The sequence below is a fragment of the Catharus ustulatus genome, chromosome 10 (assembly GCF_009819885.2).
Source record: "Catharus ustulatus isolate bCatUst1 chromosome 10, bCatUst1.pri.v2, whole genome shotgun sequence".
Taxonomy (NCBI): domain Eukaryota; kingdom Metazoa; phylum Chordata; class Aves; order Passeriformes; family Turdidae; genus Catharus; species Catharus ustulatus.
The window spans coordinates 2,294,238-2,317,111 of record NC_046230.1 but is presented as its reverse complement, the minus strand read 5'-3'; the positions used below and the strand labels follow the sequence as shown (position 1 = coordinate 2,317,111).

General features: G+C 43.9%; 2 protein-coding genes across 2 annotated transcripts; one reads left to right on the top strand and one right to left on the bottom strand.

The window, feature by feature from the left end:
* Positions 1 to 32: 32 nt before the first annotated feature.
* Positions 33 to 20,388, top strand: LOC117001051 (claudin-19-like). The gene is made up of 6 exons (XM_033069219.2): positions 33 to 112; positions 4,955 to 5,227; positions 13,120 to 13,284; positions 13,414 to 13,495; positions 16,102 to 16,212; positions 18,574 to 20,388. Exons 2-6 carry the CDS (start codon positions 5,008 to 5,010, stop codon positions 18,671 to 18,673), a joined length of 678 nt encoding a protein of 225 aa, XP_032925110.1. The 5' UTR covers positions 33 to 112; positions 4,955 to 5,007; the 3' UTR covers positions 18,674 to 20,388.
* Positions 20,389 to 20,517: 129 nt separating this feature from the next.
* On the bottom strand, positions 20,518 to 22,124 carry DUSP28 (dual specificity phosphatase 28). The gene is made up of 2 exons (XM_033069220.2): positions 21,727 to 22,124; positions 20,518 to 20,788 (listed from the first exon to the last, which is right to left on the bottom strand). Exons 1-2 carry the CDS (start codon positions 22,072 to 22,074, stop codon positions 20,654 to 20,656), a joined length of 483 nt encoding a protein of 160 aa, XP_032925111.1. The 5' UTR covers positions 22,075 to 22,124; the 3' UTR covers positions 20,518 to 20,653.
* Positions 22,125 to 22,874: the final 750 nt, after the last annotated feature.

The following is a 22,874-nucleotide window of genomic DNA, read 5'->3' as shown; positions in this document are numbered from 1 at the left end:
AGAGCCGCCGGGCCGCCATGCCGGGTGTGTGGCGCCTGCCCCGCCGCCATGAGGAGCGTGGCAGCGCCTTGGCCGCCGCTGGCACCGAGGAGCCGTGCCGTGATTTCACAGTGTGAGATACTGCATAGTGATTCGTGTCATTGCAGAAATACACCATGAGATCAATATAGACGAGAATACTGAATTCAGTGTAAAGCATAGTGATTTCATTATATTTGTTGAAATGAGTTTGCTGTGCTTTTTGGTTTTATGCATTTTTTTACTTTGCCACTATAATAATGAACTGTATCCACTTTTTATGTATAAGGAAAATGCAGGCTTGTGTGAACAGGAGCAGACTTGTCCGTGCTGTTACCTGCTTGCTGAGGGTGTAACCTGACAACGTTTGAGCCTTGTCCAGACCTGGTGGGGGCTTGTGGCCACTGCTGTTTGAGTGCTAGCCAACATGTTCAGGCTTGCCCGGACTTGTACCCCAGCACAGTGGACATGTCACAGCCCACCGTGAACTGCCTAGAAAAGGGGCAGTGCCCAGGGGTAGGACGGACGTGTTGGTAGAGGGCAGACTCCCCACGTCCCCAGCGCTGCTTGCCTGTTCCTTATCAACGACCTAATAAATTGCCTTATTAATTAACCTATCCAATTTTGTGAGTAATTTGTAACAACAGAATCACAGAATCACTGAGTTGGACAGGACCCACAGGGATCAAGTCCCACTCTGGAGCTCTACTCCAGACCATCCCTAAGAATCCACCACGTACCCCTGAGTGTTGTCCGGATGCTCCTTGAACTCTGTCAGGCGTGCTAATATGGCCACTTCCCTTGGAGAGCCTATTCCAGTGCCCAGCCGCCCTCTAAATAAAGAACATTTTTCTAATATCCAACCTAAATCTGCCCTGACACAACTTCAGGCCATTCCCTCGGGTCCTGTCGCCGGTCACCACAGCTCAGTGCCTTCCCTTCCTCTTTGCTTCACAAGGAAGTTGCAGACTGCAATGAGGCCTCCCCTGTCTCCTCCAGGTTGAACAGACCAAGTGTTCTCAGCCTCTTCTCATATGGCTTCTCAAGGCTCTTCTCCATCCTCTCCTCCATCTCTCCTTTGGACACGTGAATAGCTTAATGCCTTTTTTATATTGTGGTGCCCAAAGCTCCCCCCCCGCCTCAAGGTGAGGCCTCTGAGCAGAGCAGAGCAATCCCTGCCCTGGCCCGACTGGCGATTCTGTGCCTGCTGCCCCTCAGGACATAGTTGGCCCTCCTGGTTACCAGGGCACTGCTGATTCATATTCAGCTTGACATTGGTCAGAACCCCAAGGTCTCTTTCCACAGCACTGCTTTCCAGTGTCTTGTTCCCCAGTTTGTAGGCACATTGGGGTTGTCCCATCCCAGGTGCAGAATCCATCACTTTCCCTTTTTAAACTTCACACACTTGGTGATTGCCCAACCCTCTGATTTATCAAGGTCTCTATGCGGGGATGATTTATTGTACTGTTCTCTAGAAGCCTTGTGGAACAGGCAGAGCCTGATTCTTCCTAACCTGAAGCAACCTAGGAGGCAAGGTGGAGGCTGGAGCTGCTACCTCAGCATTGCCTTGCTCCATGTGTGGTTCCACATCACCTTGCCACACCTCAGCACCTTCCCTCGCTGGGCTCCTCTACCCTGCCCTGCCACACCTCACCTCATGTCACGTCACCTCACCTCTCTCCCGGGCTGCTCCAGCAAAGGGCTGCTGGATGACCAGATTCCCACCCCACCACCTCCTTCCAGCCTCTTCCCTGTGTCTGTATCAAGAATAGTTTAGCCAGCAGGACCAGGGAAGAGATTATCCCCTGACTCGGCATGGGTGAAGCCACACCTTGAGTTCTGAATGCAGGTTTGGGCCCCTCACTTAAAAAAGGACATTGAAGTGCTGGAGTGTGTCCAACAAATGGCACCAAGACTTGTGAGAGATTTAGAAAACTTGTCTTATGAGGAGTGGCGGAGGGAGCCAGGGTTGTTTAGTGTCCAGGAGCTCAGGAGGGACCTCCGTGCTCTGTACAACTCCCTGGCAGGAGCTGTAGTAGGGATGGGGCCAGTCTCTTCTGCCCGCTCTGCAGTGAGAGGAGCAGAGGAAATGGCTTTAAGCTGAGGTGGAAGAATCAAATTAAATATTAGAAACATATTTTTACCTGTTCAGGAGGTCAGGCATCGGATCAGATTGCCGGGGAAGTGGTGGAGGTGCTCAAAAGGTGTCTGGTCCTGGTGCTGGTTGATGTGGTCCAGTGGCTTAGGGGTACAGTAGCAGTGCTGGGTGGACAGTTGGATGATCTGAAGACAGACAGACTGGATGATCTGAAAGGTCTCTTCCAGCCTTGGTGATTCTGTGATTCTGTAGTTATCCACAGATGCCTGAGTAGATGCCACAGCTGCCCTGCTGTCCCCTTGCTGCCAGTCAGGGCTCCTGCTCTCTGGCACTGTGCTGCTCTTCCCAGCACCATCTCCAGGCCAGCAAAGCTCTGCTGTACACACCACCAGCCTCCTGAAATTAAATGGGAAAAGAAAACAGGTGTTTGCTTTGAAAGTAGCTTCCTGGTTGCACGCACCTTCCTGGTTGCCTGTTTTACTGTGGAGATACTCATGGGACAGGAAAGCCACCTACATGATGCCAGTCACGCCTGGGCCACCAGACAGAGTGTAGGGCTGCCAAAATCCAGCAGCAAAATAAACAGTGGTTTATCTCAAGGGTGCGCGTGGAGGACAAGCAGTCATGTATTGCAGCAGGAAGAGTTCCGCATGAGTGTGAGGAACATGTTCCACAAGAGTGTTGTCCAAATTCCAGCTCTGGAGACTGCACTGTTGTGACTGGATAAGGCTTGGGTGACCTGACATAACACTGAAACTGCTTCAGTGGGAGGTTGTTATCCAGAGACCCCTTCCAACCCAAGTTATTTTGTAGTTCATTGTGTGAAGGCAAAGAATAGCAAGATGAGAGTGACTGCATATTGTAATTGCAAGTGGTATAAGACTGATTAGGTTATTAAGATGTTGTGACAACTTCAGGAGCAAAGTTAAAAAGTCATATTCTTTGGAAGTGGAAAGAAATGAATTAACATGTTCCTCTTTTTCTGTTGTTTCCTTTTCTCCCCCCACCCCCCATCTAGTAGTGAAAAGAGTTCACCTTCTCATTCCAAGGTCAGACTCTGACCAGAGAAAACCTCTGTGAGCTATATGGTTTAGTACTGTATTTAAATTTGCATTTTATCTCTTTCTGATTGTGCTAGTGGCCATGGGTCAGCCTCAGAATTTGTTTGAACTAAGAAGTGATTAGTAGGTTCAAAGACAGATATTGCTGATATTAGAAATGTATATATACAAATGAAACCAGTGTTGTAATCAATGCTCTTTCTCTGTTTTTCTATGTAGCAAAATGAAAAAGAAGGAGGGTTTTAATTTTCCATTTTAGATACTTTTAGCACTCATTTTTGCTTCCAAAGACTTTATCAGTGGTAAATTGTTTTTTTCAGTGACTTCAATATATTTCTTTGCTAACCCTTCCTGTACTGTGTCCCAACCACATACATTTTGGCTGTGCTGTTTTTAATATTACAGTGATGTTTTTTGCTCCCCCAGGGTTTTTGGTTTTGTCACATTACAGCTCTTAATTGCAATATAGCCTATGTGTGTACTTTGTGAGGGATGATGCTGTGGACTTGTGTAATTATTCATGTTTGGTTTATTGTCATTCTCCTTTGGACAGTTGCAATGCATATCTGCTATCAACTGTGCCATCACCTCAAACTTATAAACATGACTGTGTGCCAGCCAGTCCTATAGGGCAGGGTGTCCATGGAATGGGTTGAAAGGGGATGGATGTGCTGTTGGAATAAAGTATTATCTGGACAGTCCTATGGGGTTTGTGCAGTAGCAACAGGGTCAGGAAGGGGTGAGTGAGGGTGGCTCCTTGAGACAGAGGAAGGCAAAGAGGAGGAACTGCAGCAGCAAAGTGGCTGCAGAGCTGTCCCAGGCTGCCAGACCTGCTTCAGCAGTGACCCCAGGAGGTCTGTCCTGCCTTGGGCCGTGGCTGCAGTCACAAACAGTTTGGTTTGTTAAAGTCATCCACTGCACAGGTGTCCAGCTGCAGATTCCTTCTCTAGGATGCATCCTAAAACATAAATTTTCAGCTACAACAGCCATTGTGGAAGCTGTAGCAATGCTTCTGCAGTGCTTTACCCTCTGTTACTGCTTGGGCAACTCAGTGGCCCTGACAAAGCAAATTATACGCCAGGTTAATCTGAGTGTATTTGGTACCAATTTACATAATGTTCTGGTAATTTTCCCTTTCACTGACATATTGCTATAGTGGGAAGCCATGCCAGATCTTTGTGCAACAGTTGGACAGAGCTTTGGCCCTGGGTCCTTGATTTTTAGAATGGGACAAAGTCCTAAAGAGTAGAAAACCTCCACTTGGATGATCAAATTGGTCCTCATAAAGTGCTGACACTGGTATCTCACAGGAGGGTAGAGGAAACGGGTTAGAAACATACCATAAACGTGAGTATCACAATTTATCGAGCTTAATTTATCGTGCTTTACATTTGTATTGGTAGATGTTGTAATTGGGAGATGAATAATATACTAAAGCATTTGATAATTTACATTTTAAAATGAATTTTGAGTTAGCAAACAAGTAACAAATGGATAAAACATTGAAATTAAAGTTAGAGAATTCTTTGGTTGTGTTCTGTGGTTTTGCTGTTTGCATTTTTTTGTAGTAAATGTGTACAATAATAAAAATTCTCCTAAGAAAGTAATGTACAGAATATTCAATTATTCCAATTCCTTAATGGGACTTATATTCTAGCTCTACAGTTCCCTTGTGTGATACATTATTTTGTAGTTAGGCGGTTTTTGATGTTTCTGCAAAGTCAGGCTTGTGTAAAGGTAACTCCATACACTGTGTGTGTATAAACTGTTTCAACAGGTTTCTAACACGAGAAATTTTGGGAAACCTCTTGGAAGAAAACTTCTGTTACAATGGCATCATCCTGTCTACAGATTTGTGCATTGCTGCTGGCTTTAGCAGGATTCACCACATTACTTGTTACTACCATGTCCAGCAGATGGAAAGTTTTGGACACTGAGACAGAGCTGGCTACTGCAGACTGGGTTTCTGAAGGTCTTTGGATGGACTGTGCAGCAACTGCTGTTGGAACAAAACAGTGCAAGAGATTCCTCTACATGCTGAGTACAGACCGTAAGTGCTCATGGCATATGTTTATAAAATCCAAGGATGGGGTTTTATTCCTTCTTTCTGGACAGCATGTTAGCAGGTTGGGGGGCACAGAGTGCAGGCATCCCAGAGGGTCTAGCATGGCCAAATCCTGTACTGGTTAAATGGCCTCCATGAAACCAGTGTTTCACCCTGCAGTTCAGCTCAATCACTGCTGTGGCTTTGCTGCCCTCTCTGGTGTGTTGACATAGAGGAACAGGTGATATACAGTAAGTCTGAGAATTTTTTTTTTAAATAGTTTTGGAAGAAATAGAATATTTTCACTCAGCCTAGTTCTTCAATACAAGCAGATCATAGTTCCATGAGCACTGGTGTTTGTGTTTTGGTGTGAGACAGGAATTATTAGATATTCCAGAACTGGTTTGATACTTTGTGCTAAACCTGTGTACCTGGGTACTTTTTCTGGAATTTCTCAGAGGTGGCGAGCTTAGACTAAAATACATCTGTGCAATGGTTACTTCTGTTTTCTAGGATAGACCATGCTGGAAGGGTAGTTTATCTGCAACTAGAAAGAGAAGAAATGTCTCAGTTGGGGCTGGAAAGTATTTGTGTGAATCGTTCTGGATTTTAAAAATATCTTTCTGTAAACACCATCTTTGTGGTAAAGGACTGGGAAGGACTGGCATTGAAGTTCTTTCCTCAGCAAACTGAGTGTAGGAACAGTAATACTGTAGCCTTTGGAAATGGTATTTTGTTAAGCTTTCTGTCTTAAACAGAACCTTGCATTTATTCTTTTACAACTTTCAGTTTTGTGCAGTCACTTTTATGAGTGATGTTAACATAATTTCTTCAAGTCTTCCGTGCTTTATGGGTTCCTGATTGCTGTCATTGCTATTTGTCTGGACTCTTCCAGCAGATTGATTCTGAACGTGCAGTGCTTAAACCTTAAAAATATCACGTGTCACAGACTATGAACCCTGTTTTTCTTGACACAGATGTGTTTTTCCCTGGAGTCAGAGCTGCCTGTCTGTAAGGCAGATATCCAAAGGGTGAGAGTTTAAATCTCAAGATTCAGCATATTCATGGTTCTTCCACAGGGCCCTCAGTTTGGTGGCCTCATCTGCCTTCATAATGAGGAAGCCAGTTTAAGAATAAGTATCAGCATCCTGTAGCGAGGCCGGAGTTTGTAGCCTCAAAAGGAGGCTAATCTCATGCTTCTTAGGATTTTTAAAACATTGCTTATGGTATCAGAGGCAATGTCAGCTTTTCACATTGCCCTGGTACCCATTCAGCTCCTCTCCAGGGCTTCCTCTCTTCTTCCTTCCTTAAGTTTCTGGAAACTGGAGTGATGAGATGGAGCCAACAGTGACGGCATTGGATTCAACTGGCTGGGTCAGAGCAAGCCCAAAGGAAAGCTCCCAAGCTGTGGAAGGTGCTGATGTGAAGCTGTCAACACCAACTCTTAAGCCCTGCTGTGGCAGAGCCTCTTGCAGAGCAGTACTGGCTGTTATTCCCATTGCTCGGCAAGCCACAGTTTACAAAATTTAGTGGAGAATAGCCTCATGTTCTTTAGCACATTGGAGAGTGATTTCCTGAAGGGAGTTATTAAAATGGCTGGTGCTGTATAGGAAAATCCATGCACTTTAAGTCTGCAGTTTAATCTTTCCTGTTCATATGTGTGCTTTATTACTGCCTGTTGAAATACATTTCTTAATTAGGAAGAGATTTTTAACAAATTATACTCTTCATTTTTATTTCTATCCTTGGCAGCAGTGTAACAGCTGGGGACACTTGATTCAAGGTCCCAACTATCTCACCTTTGAAAGTGCTGTCAGCAGAAGTGATTGCTGAGATCACCTGCATAGCACCAGTGTATGGGTAAATTATCTGGGAACTTTTGAAGGGCTTTTAATGAAATGCAAATACTACAAGGTACTGGTACAGTGTGTTCATTTCACTATGTCATCATTTTTCAAGTTTCAGTGAGTAAGCAGAAGGAAGGAATTCTGTAACAGTCACCTGAGATTGATTCTTACCACACACTATCTGGTTTCCTTAAAAGATTGCAAGTTTAGAGCTGCACAGGATCACACTGCCAAATCTAGTCTTGTTTAAATCAATGACAATCCTCTTGACTGCCATGGGAGCCAAAATGTCATAGTGGCACTGGTGGCTGGTGTTATAGCCTTTGGCAACTGATCCTACCAACCTACAGCATCAGCTCAAAGTGACCAGTGAATTTTGATGAAAAACAACAAATACCTGTTAGGGACAAGCTGTGGATCTCTCAAAGGCTAACCCTTCTGGTGGTGTTTACATAAATGCTGTGGATCTGTTACCATGTTGCATCATAGCAGAATTATTTTATGAAGAGACTCTGACTCCATTTCCGGGAGATAAGAGGAGGTTATCACTGCAGGAGATGGTTAACCCTGTTTGGATCCACAAGTAGTTTAAAGTATTAACATGAGTGGGCAATGTGAATTGAGACTGCAATTCTGTCTAGCCAAAAGCACAAGCAGCTAAACTGAATTTAACACATGCTTTGCCTAAAATAGTTTTTTTTTAACCCTAAAGTATTCTAATAAACAGATGGAATTTTCTGATATGTATAATTTTTCTTATAGGTATTTTTGTTCATAATTTTATTCCTTTTGAGACAGGTCTGATACACTAGCTCCTTCATTTCCTTGTATTTTAATATATTGTATAATTGTACAGTGTGAGTGGGACTGTTTTTAAGACTGAACATGTTTAGCTATCAATCAATAGACAGTAAAATATTAACGGAAACCACTCCTCCATAAACTTAATCTTCATGAAAGAAGCTGGCAGTAGCTGAAGTTGTTGTAGAGTACTTATGACCATAACTCCAAAAAACTGTGCTAAATTTTGTAGCAGAAGTATAAAGCTTCTGTTCTCAAGCTGTTTTATGTTTGAATCCTCAAGAAAATATTGCACAAAAGCCTTTAGATTTGACAGCAATAATAAAATTACAAGCAATTTGTTGACTACTTAAGACAATTAAAATCTAGTTGACTTCAGAAAAGAGACAGAAGTGAAATATTTGCCTATATTATCACTCTTACAAGGTATTTTGTAGAAATACTGTCTGAGAAAAAGGAATAGGCTCTTTTTTCCACTTCCTATTAGAAAAAGAATTAATATTGTCATTTTTTTTTACACATTAATATCTTTATCATTAACTGCTCCCACTTCTTATTGTCATGCCCGGTAAGCCTTATCTATGGGGAAAGAGCAAAGAGCAAAGGTAGACTCATTTTGGAGTGAAACCCAGAGATAAAACAGCAAGGAGGCTTCTGAAAGGCTTCAGTTGATTGTAATCTAATTATAAGGATATTTAACTGTTACTGCTCACAAGCATGACTGCTGCTTTGGAAATTGTTGGGTTTCTTTTGTGCTTGGGTGGCTTGGCAGTTATTGGAGCTACTTTGCCAAATAATTACTGGAAAGTCTCCAGTTTACATGGTTCTGTGATCACAACATCGACGTTGTATGAAAACCTGTGGAAGAGCTGTGCAGAAGACAGCACTGGAATATCCAACTGCAGGGATTTTGACTCTATGCTGGCACTGCCTGGTAGGTGACTTCGTGCAGCCTTCTTTGTATTGCCTAAAAGCTTATTGGCAAAAGTAGTAAGGCTTTTGTTTTGGTAATCTGGTAATACTGGAAAATAACTGGCCATGAAGGACTTTGTGGGTTGAAGTAATAAAAACCTCTCAAGCAGCAGAATGTGTCAAGCATGTTAGGAAAGGCTATAAAATAAGGCAAACTAAGTCAGTTGATCAAGTGTTTAATGGGCATTTAAAGTGGTTTGTAATCTCTTAGGAGGAGACATTTTTAAACTATTTATTTATTTATTTGGAATTATTGTATAGACCTTCTTTTGCAATGCTTCGTAGCTAATGTACTGTAGCTGGAGTTTTTTCATGTAATAGGAAATACTGTTTTTAGTTGTGAAGTGGTAGTGGTTTATGTGAGTTGAGACTGAAAATTTGAGTTAATCCAAGAAATACATGATTATATGTTATACATATGATAAATTATAGAAGTAGTATATGCTATAAATTAATATATGATTAGGCTTGTTAACTAATGCTAACTACTGTCAGGGCTTGTTAACTAAAGTCTATTTGGATGTGGTTTTAAATATCAAGAAATTTAGACCTGCTGGCCCCTGTCCTCTGTATCAGGCTTCATCATAGTTGTGGTTGTCCTCAAATGCCCAACTAGGCAATATTCTGTGGATAGTAAGCATGTTTATAGACGGTAAAACTACCTTTTATTAACCTTGAATAATTTAGCATATAGATACTTATTCAGAATAAAAATGTCTTCCTTCTAGCTGAATCTGCTCTAGGAGGTGGCTAAACTAAATAGGTAGGAGGAAACTCCTAATCTGAAGAATGTGTAACATAGGATTAGTGGGAATGAGATGTTAAATTCACTTTCTCCCTCAGTCTGAAGCAAAGGCTTGCTGTTGACCAGCTCTAACACTCACAGAGCAATTCTCTGAAACTGTGTCCAGTATTCAGGGAATAGTCTGTTCTTTTCACCTTTCAGTCTTCTCTAACAATTGCTTTTAGAGAGTGCATGTGAATGAAGAGGAATATAACCCTATTTAAACATCTTAGCCTCAGTAGCAGCAGGATCCTTCCATCGGACAGAGCACTTATGGCAGTGCACACCAGCACTGCTGGGTTACTAGTCAGACTTGATGACCTGAAAGATCTTTGCCAGCCTTAACAATTCTGTGATTTTATTTGCTTCTTGTAAAAACCACTCCAAGGGCTGGTTTGTAGCTTACTGCCACTGACTCCAGGCAGCATCTTGTCATTGATGTGTTTACATGGGGTGCTGCCTCTGGGAATATGTGCAGGAGATCAGCATCTGGAGAAAAAGGTGGTTTTGAAAGAACATGGTGGGAGTCAGAAAAAAGCACCATGAGTGCTAAGCAAACAGATCAGAAGGCAAGCAACAGCAGGGCTCCTGAGAGCTACAGCTAACATCATAGAGTCAGCTGGAAGGAGAAAAGCAGGGCCAGAAAGTAAATGACTGGGACAGGCTCTGAAGTGAATTTGTGAGGATTAGGGTTGATCTGTCGAAGAGGAGATCAGTCCTGCAGTTGAGAAGATGGCAGTATAGTTGAGGGGTAAATCGGGGGGAAGGGAAAAACAGCTTGCAAGACTGTGAAGATAAAGCATTTTTAGAAAGGAAAACTGAAGAAGAAAAGTCAGAAGACACTGAATGGTAGCAACAGTTGAAAGGACAGCTGGGCAGAGCGGGAAAGAGCAAGAAAATGGGTTTGGTAACAACAAGGGCTGAACAGACAGTGGGACCTCTGAGAAACATCCACAGCACCTGCAGATATGTACTTACCAAGGCAGACTAAAATTTACCATGGTCAGTTTAGGCGTGTTTCAAATTTCGGTTTAGAAACTTAGCTGAAACTGTTGAGAGGATGCCAGGGACTGGAGGGAGGGCAAACAGAAAAAACAAAAGTGTCTTTGTTACCTCTCATCAAAGGGAAGATTTTCCATGAAAGTTTCCTTATTGCCAACTGAGCTATGTGGAATACTTCTGGATTTTTCTTTATGTATGGGAAAAGTCAGACTTGATTCTTTTAAACCAATTCAATGCTTCTGAGTTCACTAAACCATTAGTCTAAATGACAAATATTTGAAGTGAGGAGCTTTTCAAGTGCAAAATGGGGGTAATTTCTTACAATTGGTGTGGACTAATAAAATGAACTGACTTTGCATCTTGTTAAATAAGCTAAGTTCAAAATAAAAAATTGAGTTTTCTGAATTGTGAAGTAAGATTAAGTTAGCTAAGTGTGAACTCAGTTAAGGCTGTTGAGGTTATGGTATTGTGGTACAGTTGAATGAAATCCCTTTCCCATTGGATTGCAAGCAAGGGTATGCTTGTGTGTCCTGGAAAGATATGGGGAGCCCCATCTAACACTGCAGGGGTCCCCAAGACCTGAAATGTGAGTTGTTGGACCATGCTGGATGATTGCTACGCTGTAAGATCCCAAACCTGAAAACAGGTGTTGAGTACTTACCTTAAGGGTATCTTCTGCAGGCAAAACCTTGAACTGTTAGTGGTATTTTGAGGGTTCTTTCTACTTTTACTACTGTCTTCATTTTTTCCACAAAAATTTTAAAATGAGTGTTTAATAAAGCATTTTTTAATCACTCAAATTATTTTAGCCTTTAATTCTGTATATTTATCTCATGAGTGCTTATTGCTATCTTTGGTAACTCTTAAGCTTGCAGGGCCAGTACTCTTAAGCCATATTAGGCTGAGTTGGAGTGTATCACTTTGCCTCATGTCTCTGTGATTTTTGTTTGGACAGTTACAGCTCACTCCAGTTCAGAACTAGACAGCAGGTTATTGTGGAGGACGTGGGGGTGGGCAGGGAGCAAGGACTTGAATGCTGTCATCAGTGATGTGAGTGTCCAGTTGGAGTCAGGTGTGACCCTTCTCACATATGATTAAAATCGTAGAGTCACAGAATTGTTTAGGTTGGAAGAGAGCTCAAAGATAATCAAGCCAACCAAGTTAGCAGCTGTGACCCCATAGCAGTGTGGAACTGCTCGGTGGTTGCTGCTGCCTCTCCTAGGGCGTCTTCTGAGAAAGCTGCTGGGGCAGGTACAGTCACTGAATTCACAGTTACACCACACACAGGTCAGCCAACAAAGGCAAGAAGGTTCCAGAGTTCCAAGATAGAGTTCCAGCAAGGTTTATTGCAAAATCATGCTGAAGGAGGCCAGGGACAAAAGACCCAAATCACTGCAGTGTCTCAGGTTTAGTGTGAGGTCAGGGGCCGATGGCAGGCACGGGGGTGGTCTGAGGGCAGGACAAAGGGCAGTGACCCAGAGGGAGCTGAGGCAGATGAGCACAGAGCACTGTGAGGGAAGCCTCTTTGTCTCACTTCAGATAGTGAGGTGTTCTCAAAGCCTGTGGCAGACTTTTCCAGGGCATTACCCTAGATGTTCCCCTGGCAGGCTCAAGGGCCTCCACATGACCCTAGGAGGCTGTGACACTTGGCATGTTTATCTCACAACAAAGGTGCCAAAATGCCATTTGACCTGGAGCCAGCCAAATGCAGGGTGCCATTTTAAAGGAGCCCAAAGTCCCCATTTGACCTTCTTTCTTAGCTGATTGATAATCTAGTCCTGGCTTTTGTACAGTTGATACCTAGATGTGAAGACCAGGAGCTCAAAGGATGCAGAATTGCCAGCATACCAGATTCCCTAACATGCCCACAGCAGCTGTAACCTCTCCACAGCAGAATGTCTTAGGGAGGAGTGCGGCAGCTCTCAGATGCACTCACCTCCTGTTTATTACACACAGTTTGAAGGGCACTGCTAACTTGAGCACTATTCTTTCCTATCTCTCCCTGGAAGAAGCAAAGCTGGCACCTTTCTCCAGTTCCTCAGTTGTGCCAGAGCCTTGCACACCTTGACTATGACCTGGATTTCAGATGTGTCCTGTGCACTCAGCTGTACACGTGTCAGGAATTCAGAAGGGCTTGTGAGCAGGAGACTCCTTCCTGCTCCTGAAAATAACCATGTATATCATTAGGCATTTTCACAGGAATGTAAGGGATGAGTGGCTTGCTGTGGTTTTTCAGGATTTACTAAAAACACAAGAGGGTTTATTGAGCTTATAAAGCATAGGCATAGTTCAACTCTCAAATCTGTTTGACTTGAAGGCTAAACACATCAGGGTTTGGAGACTTCTCTGAACCATATGACAGTTGGGCAAGATTCACCCATTACTGCACCTATTAATTTTGTTGCTTCCTCTAACCACTTTTATTTTTTTCAGCACAAGATTAATTAAATTTCTGTATAGATGCTGACTTGTTTTCTGTTTTTCTGTCGCAGCTCACATACAGGCATGCCGTGCCCTGATGATTACTTCCATCCTTCTGGGATTCTTAGCTGCAGTACTCTCACTGCTCGGTATGAAGTGCACAAACATTGGGCTCAGTGATGAAGATGGAAAAATGAAGTTTGCTGTCACAGGAGGATTTCTTTTCATTTTAGGAGGTAATATCGAGGCTGAAATGAGAGCACTATTGATACTTTGTAAATAAAATAAACTTGTTCTTGGTTTAAATCTGTTGCAGCCATTGAAGGAATTATTCACCTGTGTGCTTTTTAAACTTTTTCTGATAGGTCTCTGCTCCATGGTGGCTATTTCTTGGTATGCTGCAATGATTACTGCTCAGTTTTTTAACCAACACTACGCTGGAACCAAGTAAGTTAATGTGTCAGCCATACCAAATTCCACAGTGTGTTAGAGAGCTGCACTTACCTCAGCTGCTCCAGTTTCAGAACCTGCATGGATCCCATTATCCAGTCCTACAGGAGGGAAAAATTGTATTCAGGGAATCTTTTCACCTCAGAGATGTTGGTGGGGAGGGAGGAGAGTTCTTTTCTGGAAGAGTTAGTGAATGTGTGAGGAACACCAACCTCACATCTCAGGGGGTTTTGCAGAGTGTTTGCATTTTTTTGAGAGACTCAATTAAGTGTGTATCTCAATGTTATGAAGAAGAAAAGGTAAAATTTTTAATCTGCTTTGGCATTTAGACCAAAAGAGGTACAAAACTCAACTTCTGGCTAGAATAAAGTACATCAGATGTACATGCAATGGAAAATTGTATGCAAAGCAGCTCATACTTTGTACTGGTGACCTGCAGAGAAATCTGCTGCCTCTCTTATATATGTCTGTGTATTAACAGCTTGACATTTGTTTTCCTTATGAGTTAATATGAGGCAATCTGTGGGATTATCAGCTAGTGCAGTTGCATACAAACAAGTTTCGAGGTATAAAAACCCTTACTCTTAGTCTGATATAAAAGTAACAGTTGTCAAAATGAAATGGCAGTTTATGTCACCCTTATCTAGGTGCCCTGTTTAGAAATGAGGAAAAAGGGTAGAGGTGACTGAGCCTCTCCTTCAGAGAAGAGCAAAAGGAGATGGAAAAATGTTTTCTGTGGAATATGACACATCTATAATATACCTCTACCAAGTATATAATTCACAGATCAGTAAACTACAAATCATTAGTTGCTAGGATCATATTTGAAGTGGTTTGTAATTTCCTGCAGGAATCACTTTGGGGAAGTCAGAGGTGAAGTGCTTTGTGATAAATCAAAGTACTTTAAGCAATTGCTTTTGTTGTTTGTCAGTTTTCCCTGTGTTTTCAATGAAGTGCTTAGAAAGAAATTGTATTTGTGCAAGTTACTTTTTGTTGCTTTATATGCCCTTGAGAGAACTATATGAAGGGTAATAAATACATTATAGAACTAAAACAACCGTTGATAAGGAATTTCGGTTAGTCGGATAGTTGGTGTGTTTTATTGTTACCTGCTATAGCTTTGGGGCTCCAACATCAGGGCCTGTTAATCAGTTACCAGATGCTTTGCATTCAGTAGCTAAAGAATTATTATTATTATTTTTTTAATATCTAAGCTTCATGTTTAAGGTATTGATTCACTGGGCAGTTCTTGATGAATTAAGTTTGATCATTGGTGAAGCTGGACATGCAGTCTGTGAGACAGCTTTAAATTCAATGGCATGCCAGTATTGATGTTCACTCTTAGGAGGCTGGAAAATCTGGTTTTTCAGATTGCATTTTTTTGGTCTGACTTCAGTAAATTAGTGAAGTTGACCTCTGCTAATTCTTAGAGGAGTTTCTCCTACAGCTCAGAAGGCAAACTCAGTTCTCCTGCAGGTGTCTCCTGTATACTTTGCTTTGGTGTGACATCTACAGCATTCTTGTCTGTAGGTGACTGGTGAGCAGAAATGATTGCAGGCACTAGGCAATGTGCAATTTGTAGTCCTGGGGTTTTTTTGATAATGTCTCCCTGCTCGTTCCATGTTTGGCAGTCCCTAGACCAGTGGAGACCTTGTGGCTCCCATGTGTGATGAGAACACAGAGAGCTGTGAACTCGTGTAAACCTCTGAAACCCTCCTGTTAGCAATGAATTCCAGAGTCAGAAGCTTTGACACTTTTAAATAATTGTGTTTCCAAGTGGAAAGAAAACACAAATCTCTGGTCCCATGGTACCTTCAGTGCAGTCCATGACACTTATTTTGCCCTTATATTGGGTATCTCAGACCACAGATTTACAGGTGGATTGTGGATATAGTTTTTGTCTGATCATAAAAATTTGTTTTCCTCTTTTTATGAAATTCCTGCCAGACTTTTCCAGACTCAGTTGTGTCTAGTCTTTAGGACAAATTAATTTTCAATTAATTTCTCAGACTGGACTAGGGGATTTCCTGAAAAGTATAGTTTTATAAAATAGGGAACTACTCTTTTTCAGCCAGGGACATTCATAAATACCTTTCACCCATACAACCACAGAGGGTGCTGAATATCCTTTAGGATATCTAAGTTTGAAAACTAGCCCTATACAACCAGCTACTTGTAAGTGGCCTAGTCTTGTGTCCATAGAAAACTGATGTCTGTGGTCAGCCTTTTCTCAGCATATAGACAGAAAGATCTGAACATTCGGTTCACTGAATCATTTCAGTGACACAGCCAATAAAAGGGCAAAATAAGTGTTGAGGATTGCACAGGAGGTATGTCATCATTACTTATTATCAACAATTTGTTAAATGTAAACAATTATTTATTGCTAGTTTATGTTGCTTAGTAATCTCTGTACTGTCACTAATTTGGCAGAGCAACTCTATACAAATAAGAGTTTCACTGAGCAGACACGGTGCCAGATCTGTTCTCTGTTAACTGCTGAAGTGCCTTTAAGTTAGCTGGTTTCTATTCAGATCAGAATTTGTTTGCCTGGCTTTGTGATCCTGTTATAAGCTGTTTCCATAAAATCTTTCATGTTTCAGGTATGAACTAGGAGAAGGTCTGTACTTAGGCTGGACTGGATCTGTCCTTTATATACTTGGTGGAATCCTACTGGCCTGTTCATGCAAAGGGAAGGAAAATCAGAATTACAGGTAATCTTGGATTTGTCAGGTGAATCACATACCACTTTCTGTCTGTGCACTATTCTGCCTCTCACCCCCTGCTATAAATATGTATCAATTACAAACAGTGCTGTGGCATGTTACAGCCTGGTGATGGTGATGGCAGGGGATGCTGTACCAAACACTTGTACCTCCCAGACAGGGTACTTAATGCATCACCATCAGCAGTCACCTCTACCTTGTATTTGGTAATTCTGGGCACTGCTGATGGTGAAAACATGCAGTGAAAGAGCAAACTGTGGCCAAAAGAAAAGCATATAAAGCCCTATAATGTATTACAATCCAGTTTCTCTGCAGTACTCATTGTGAGTAAAATATTCTAACACTGTTCAATTTGCAGAAAGTGTAAAGGCATTTCCCAAAGCACATGGAATTACAGTAATTTCACGAATACAAGCCGCACCAATTTGACCAACATTTTGGTGGTAACCCGGAAGTGCGGCCAATATTCCAGGGCGGCTAATACATTAACAAAATTCTAAAAGCTGCCAACACGGAAGTGAGAGCCTGCGGCAGCCCCAAGCCAAGCTGGAGCCCGGCCGGCCCCGGCAGAGGTGGGAAAGCCTGGCAGAGGCGGGGCCAGCAGTGCGGGGGGCGGGCGGCTGAGCCTGAGCCAGCAGGGCGGGGCAGGGGGGCGGCAGAGCCTGGGCCAGCATGGCGGGGGAGTCGGCAGAAGCGGGGCTGGCAGTGCACGGGAGCCCGACTGCATAGGGGAAGATAGCAGAAGCAGGAAGCCCGGCGGCACGGGGCTGCCCGGCGGCGGGGAAAAGCCCCCTAGAAGCAGGGCTGGCAGTGCACGGGAGCCACATTGCATAGGATAGGATAGTAGAAGCAGGAAACCCGGTGGCGCGGGGCTGCCCGGCGGCGGGGAAAAGCCCCCTAGAAGCAGGGCTGGCAGTGCACGGGAGCCCAGGGGAACCAGGGCTAGCAGCGTGGGGGAGCCCGGCGGTGCGGCGGCCAGCAGTGCCGGCCAGGGCGAGCCAACATGGCAGCGGCGGTGCAGACGGGAGCGGGGAGCCAGGGAGTCTGGCAGTGGCGGCGGCAGCAGCACTGCCCACAGGGCAAGCAAACGCAGCAGTGGCAGTGCAGACGGGAGCAGGGAGCCTGGCGGCGGCGGCGGCAGCAGCAACACCGCCCGGCCGGCCCAGCCAAGCCGTAGCGCCGAGCCGGGCCATCCACCCCTATCGGCAACCATGAGCGGGCCGAGCCTGCCTGGCCCCACCCCGAGCCAGTAAAGCCCGCTATGCCGCGATCCTGTTGCTAATTGGCCAATTTGTGAAAGCTGCGCACGGATTCTTGCGACGAACGAAAGTGCGGCTAATATTCGGGGTGCGGCTTATCTATTGACAAAGACAGCAACATTGTCGAGGCACCGGGGGTGCGGCTTATAATCCGTGCGGCTTGTATTCGTGAAACTACTGTAATCACTAGAAACATTTTTTTTTTCTTGTTCTTTATGGAAAGGTGAGATTTCTGGCCTCAGCATTTAACCTTCCCTGCATTTTTGTTTCAGTCTTAAATTTTGCCACATACAGAAGGCCTCATTTTAAAGGAGAGGGATGAAATAGGCAGAAATGGCAGAGGTCCATGTCCACCAGAACTCAAATAGCTTGGAGGCTGTACTAGCTAAGCTTGAGAGGATTATAATGTGCAAGGAAGAAGCATATTCACTGTTGGTGTATTTAATCTTAGGAAAGTTATATCAACATGTAGTAAGTGAGTGTGCCTCTGATACTCCATTGCCTAATCCGAAACCATTTCAGTTTTATGGTAATATTTCATCAGTCACATTGGACTTTAGATCTTGCTCACCTTTCTTTGATACAAAGTACCAAATGTGCTGAAATGTCCTGAAAATCAGGTAGAGCTGAATCCATGAAATACAAGTTCAGTGTGATGAATGAATGACAGTTGAAGGGGTTGGGTGAAGATACTTCTGTTTCCTTGTCATCTTGATTCCTGTATTAACACCTGCAGCTTGTACAAAGCTGCTGAGGGCTTCTGCTTTAGGGCCTTGACTGAAACACCTTGAGGGAGAGCACATGAGAGTTAGGAATTGTCTTGGTTTAGGGCAAATTTGGGAGGAAACTTCCACACTGCCAGAGTGTGGTTGGTGCTATGAGGGAGATGAGCTGTGCAGCCCATCAGGGAACCCATCTATTCCCCCCTCAGCTACCAGAGCAATGAGAACAGGAGGCCTCTAATTTCTGCCCCGCTGTAAAGAACGTGCTATGGGGGGGTTGGATACAAAGCTGAGTAACTTCTAAGTATCTGAAACCATGGGAGTGTGTCTAATGCCTATTTTTTGTATTTTTTTTTCTTGATTTACAGTCCAAAAAAATATACGTACTCAGCAGCCCAGGCAGCTTCTCAGCCACACAGGTACCCCAGGAACTCTGAGACCATTGTAAGCAACCAGGAGTACGTCTGAGCTTCCCTTCTGCGTCACCTGTAGTGTTAGTGGGTTATCAACTCAAATAAGGAAGCAAACTACTTCTTTGTTCTGGTTCCAAGTTGCAATGATATGGCTTAATTTGGAGCAGAACCAGGAGGAGGTATGGCTTTCAATGTAAATAGGAATGTAAGAAGTTTTCTACAGAAGATGCCGTGATGTGAAATGCTGTGGCATGAAGGTTTGCTGTGTGCTGAGAAGCCTGGTAAAATTTAACCAGAGCGCAGTATATGCTGACACTCGAGAGCAATGGTTTCTATTTCAGCTGACTCAAATATGTGGAACTGATAGCTGTATCTGACTGCAAGTTCATATGCCTTACAGTTAGAAATGTGTTGTGTTTCCATTAATGTTTAGCTTCCTCCTTTTTTAGCAGCTTAAGCTTTTGACAAGAAATAAACTTTGTTCCACAGACTGAAACAGATTTTTTTACGAGTGGAATCCTCTAATAAAGATATTATGTTATACTGAAATTCTTATTATATAATAGTCATGTCTTATTATATATGATAGTCAACGTTTATAAAAGCTAAAAAAAATTTCAAGCAACCACTCACCTTCAAATTTGGAGATGTGCAACAAATTTCTTGTTGGTTGTAATGGAGATACAGAAGATAAACAATACAGAATGAACAAAACACAGCTGGGAGTGCAGAAAACATCTGGTGCGAAAATGCCTTGTGTTAACTAAGAAAATGATAGCCTGAATTTTTTGTTTTCATTTCTATGGTTTCAGCTTTTAAAATAACACTACTTTAACTTTGAGGAATCTAACTTTGGGAACTTTTACTGCATCTGAATTGTCTAATTAATGTAATTTCCCAGTGGTTTTATTTTCTGTCATTGATCCATCATTAGAATTTCTGTCTTGAGCTACTCCATTGCTGGGAGCATATGTTCACCTTGTGTGAACACTTAGGCAGATGGCAGTGAGCTAACTTTACTTCACATTTATGCTTTCAGCAAGGTGGAATGGAATTTCACCCTGCAGGTTCTTGGGTTCCATAACTTGTCCCTTTTAAACTACAAATGTATTCATACAGTTCGACAAAACTTTGTTTTGAATGACTAATGATAAACACATAGCAATCTAATCTGGAAGTTTCATGCTCAGTAGATAATTTCAGAGGGCAACCTGCAAGCAGTCTCAGCAGAAATTATTTAGCATGCAGGAACAGCTGATTTGTAAACTGAGACATCAAGGCATGAACTGGGCACTGTTGGACTAAGTAAGTAAAGCTAAAAGGAGAGCTGATTATTTCTAGAGTGCCAGTGTCATCTTATTCCCTCCACTATCATCTGCAGTTTTTAAAGTCATTCCTTTGGTGTTTTAGAGAATAATTTCAAAAGCTGAAAAGGCACTTAGCCTGCATGGTGGAAGCTGAACTCCTTACCATCATCTGTGTATTCTGTCCTTAGGATTTTTAGGTGATTTGTTGAAGGTACTTTGGTCTAGCTGAACACAGGGAAAATCGCAGAGATAAAGCATCAACCACTGTCAGTTTCCCACCAAAGGTTGTGTCAGCTCATTAACATGGATTATGATTCAGTAGGTCAGAGAGAAATTCAGAACCTCCTTGGTCTGGCATCGTGGCTTCTAATGGTGTCACTGGGAAGTTTAATTAAAAAACAGGAATGAAATCCCAGTGTGGTAGCTCCTTCCTTTGTTCAGTAAATCATGCCATATCCAGTTCATTCAGGGGGAAATAACTGCCAAAGATTTCATGCCTTTCTCTGGTTTGTTTACAGTCCTTCCAAGCATTTTCTGTTTCTGCTGTTATTCCCTGCTTATCCGCCCTGTTTCCATGCATTACCAACAGAAATGCTCTGAATGAATTTAATGAACCATCAACTCAGTTATGGGGGTAAAGTGTTTTATGTACGGATGATTTAGGAAGTTATTTTTTCCCTTTTTTTTTAAAGTCTGTAGCAAGTCGCTTCACTTTCTTTAAAGTATCTTCACACATCATTATTTTTAGGTCCTTTGCTCAGCAGAGCAGACTGCTTTCGTATCTGCAAATCTTCTTCATATCTCTGCAGCTGAGACCAAAATCCTGCATTCGGTTCTGCTACGGGTCTGGCAGATTTCACAACCTAGAGAACAGGAGAGACATGGTAGAAGCAAGGTATCCTGCACTTGTGGAAGTCCTGCAAATGAATTTGGGACTTAAAATATTGAGAAGATTGACTTTGGTTTTGATTTGGCTACAGAGTGACAAGCAGTTATTTTGGTGAGCTGACTTCACTCTGTGCTTGCTTGGAGCTCTCTCATGGGCCTGGTTACAGAACGGGTTCATGGGCACGACACGAGGCAGAGCTGTTGGTTTGCTGGCAATGGGAAAGCCTATCACCAAGTGCAGTGACACTGCTCGTGCTTAAAATTATAGTGTGAAACTAGGTCACTCTCTGCACACCTCAGTCTAAATTAAGGAGATCTGCTATCTAAAGTGATGCACCTGACAAACGGGCAAAGACCAAAAACCCATTGAGCACAAGTAGTTTGTATTGGATTGGCCTCCAAGGAAAGCTGACATGTCTTTGCTGATAGCAATATAGCTGTGGCTGATGGCTAGCAGGTATTCAGCAGGCCTAACAGGATGTTTCTTTTTTGGTTTTGTTGGGGTTTTTTTGTTTTGGTTTTTTTTTTTGGAGCTGTCACATAGGAGCAAACCTTGCAGAACAGTTCCTGCACCCACTTTATGTCTCTGTTCAGTTATTGTGACTGTCCAAATGACATAGAAAATGTCCACTAGGTGACCAGCTTTGTATGTTTGCTACCTGTGTTTAAAGCCTGTTTGTATTTGCATTTGTGTTCATCCCAGAAACCCCACACTGAAAACTTATTGGACTAAGCCGGGCATGAAAAACTTCCAGGGAACCGTTTGTTCATTCAAACGCGGAATCTCTGTAACTGATGATGGGCAGGTGAAAGCGCCAAAATAATTCTACAAGAAATCATCATTACTAATAAGAAGCGTTGCATTTCTTCCCCAAAGGAGCGGTAGATACGAGTCTGGATGTAGGCACACTACCTGAAAGGCGTCCTCGAGCGGGAGCTGCCGGTGTCTCATGAGGTAAGCGGTGCAGACGGCAGCGGAGCGGCTGCGGCCGTTCTTGCAGTACACGAGGCAGCGGCCCCCGGCCCGCACGGCCGCCTCAATGGCGGCTCCGCAGGGCTCCAGGTGCCGGAGCAGGTCCTCGGCCGGGTCATCAAACACGGGCACACGGATGCCGGGGACGCGCCGCCCGCCGGGGAACGGCTGCTGCCGGGTGACATTCACGCAGAAGGTGACCCCTTCCCGGGCCAGCAGCTCCTCGTCGCACGCTGCCCTGGCCGTGCCCAGCAGCAGCGAGTCCGTGACGTGGCAGAGCTGCGGCATCGGCGGGCTCGGGGCACCCCCGGTACCCCCTGCAGCCCCGGCCCCGCCGCCGTGCGGAACTCCCAGCGCCGGCCCCGCCCGCAGCCCCCGCACTCCGCTATTTTTATCCGCTCCGAACGGGCTGGGGCTGGAGGCTCCGGGCAGGTCCTAGTGCCGGCTGCATCCCGAGAGCTGCGCTGGGAAAGCACTTCCAGAGCCCACAGCTCACTTGTAAAGCCAGTGGATTTATACAGTGGCGTCCCCCAGAGCAGCTGCCAGCCCGCTGTGTCCTGCACGGGAGTGCTGCTGCTGCGGGCAGTGCTGTGGTGCAGTGATGCAGTCAGGGCAGGTTTAGGTTTAGGTTGGATATTAGAAAAAGATTATTCTCCCAGAGACTTGGGTGCTTGAACAGGCTCCCCAGGGCAGTGGGCACAGCACCAAACCTGAGAGAGTCCAAGAAGTGTTTGAACAGTACTCTTGGGCACACAGTGTGACTCTTGGGGATGTTCTGTGCAGGGCCAGGATTGGACCCCATCCTTCTGGCCCTTCCAACTCAGCATTGGAAGGTCATTGCACTCATCAGTTGTGATTCTTTTATTGATCTGATCTTCTCCAGAGCATCTCAGTGCCCCTTGCCAGAACAAAAGCATCTTTTGAGTGCCCGGAAAATTATTTACTAGGCTGGTCAGATAGCATAGTGCTAATCTTTCTGGACTTCAGTAGAATGGCTGGTGTGCTGCCAGGGTAGAGAGTATCTTACACCAGAGAGTGCTGACATGTTTTGAACTGCACAGGATGGGTGGGGAAGGGCCAAGCCCAGC

Bases quoted from the DNA above. Each gene is read 5' to 3' on its own strand.
- LOC117001051 (XM_033069219.2), top strand. From the start codon at position 5,008: ATGGCATCATCCTGTCTACAGATTTGTGCATTGCTGCTGGCTTTAGCA. The intron at 13,285-13,413 runs GTAATATCGAGG...TTTTTCTGATAG, and splicing joins ATTTCTTTTCATTTTAGGAG to GTCTCTGCTCCATGGTGGCT. The intron at 16,213-18,573 runs GTAATCTTGGAT...CTTGATTTACAG, and splicing joins AAGGAAAATCAGAATTACAG to TCCAAAAAAATATACGTACT.
- DUSP28 (XM_033069220.2), bottom strand. From the start codon at position 22,074: ATGCCGCAGCTCTGCCACGTCACGGACTCGCTGCTGCTGGGCACGGCC. The intron at 20,789-21,726 runs GTAGTGTGCCTA...CCTGTTCTCTAG, and splicing joins CGCTCGAGGACGCCTTTCAG to GTTGTGAAATCTGCCAGACC.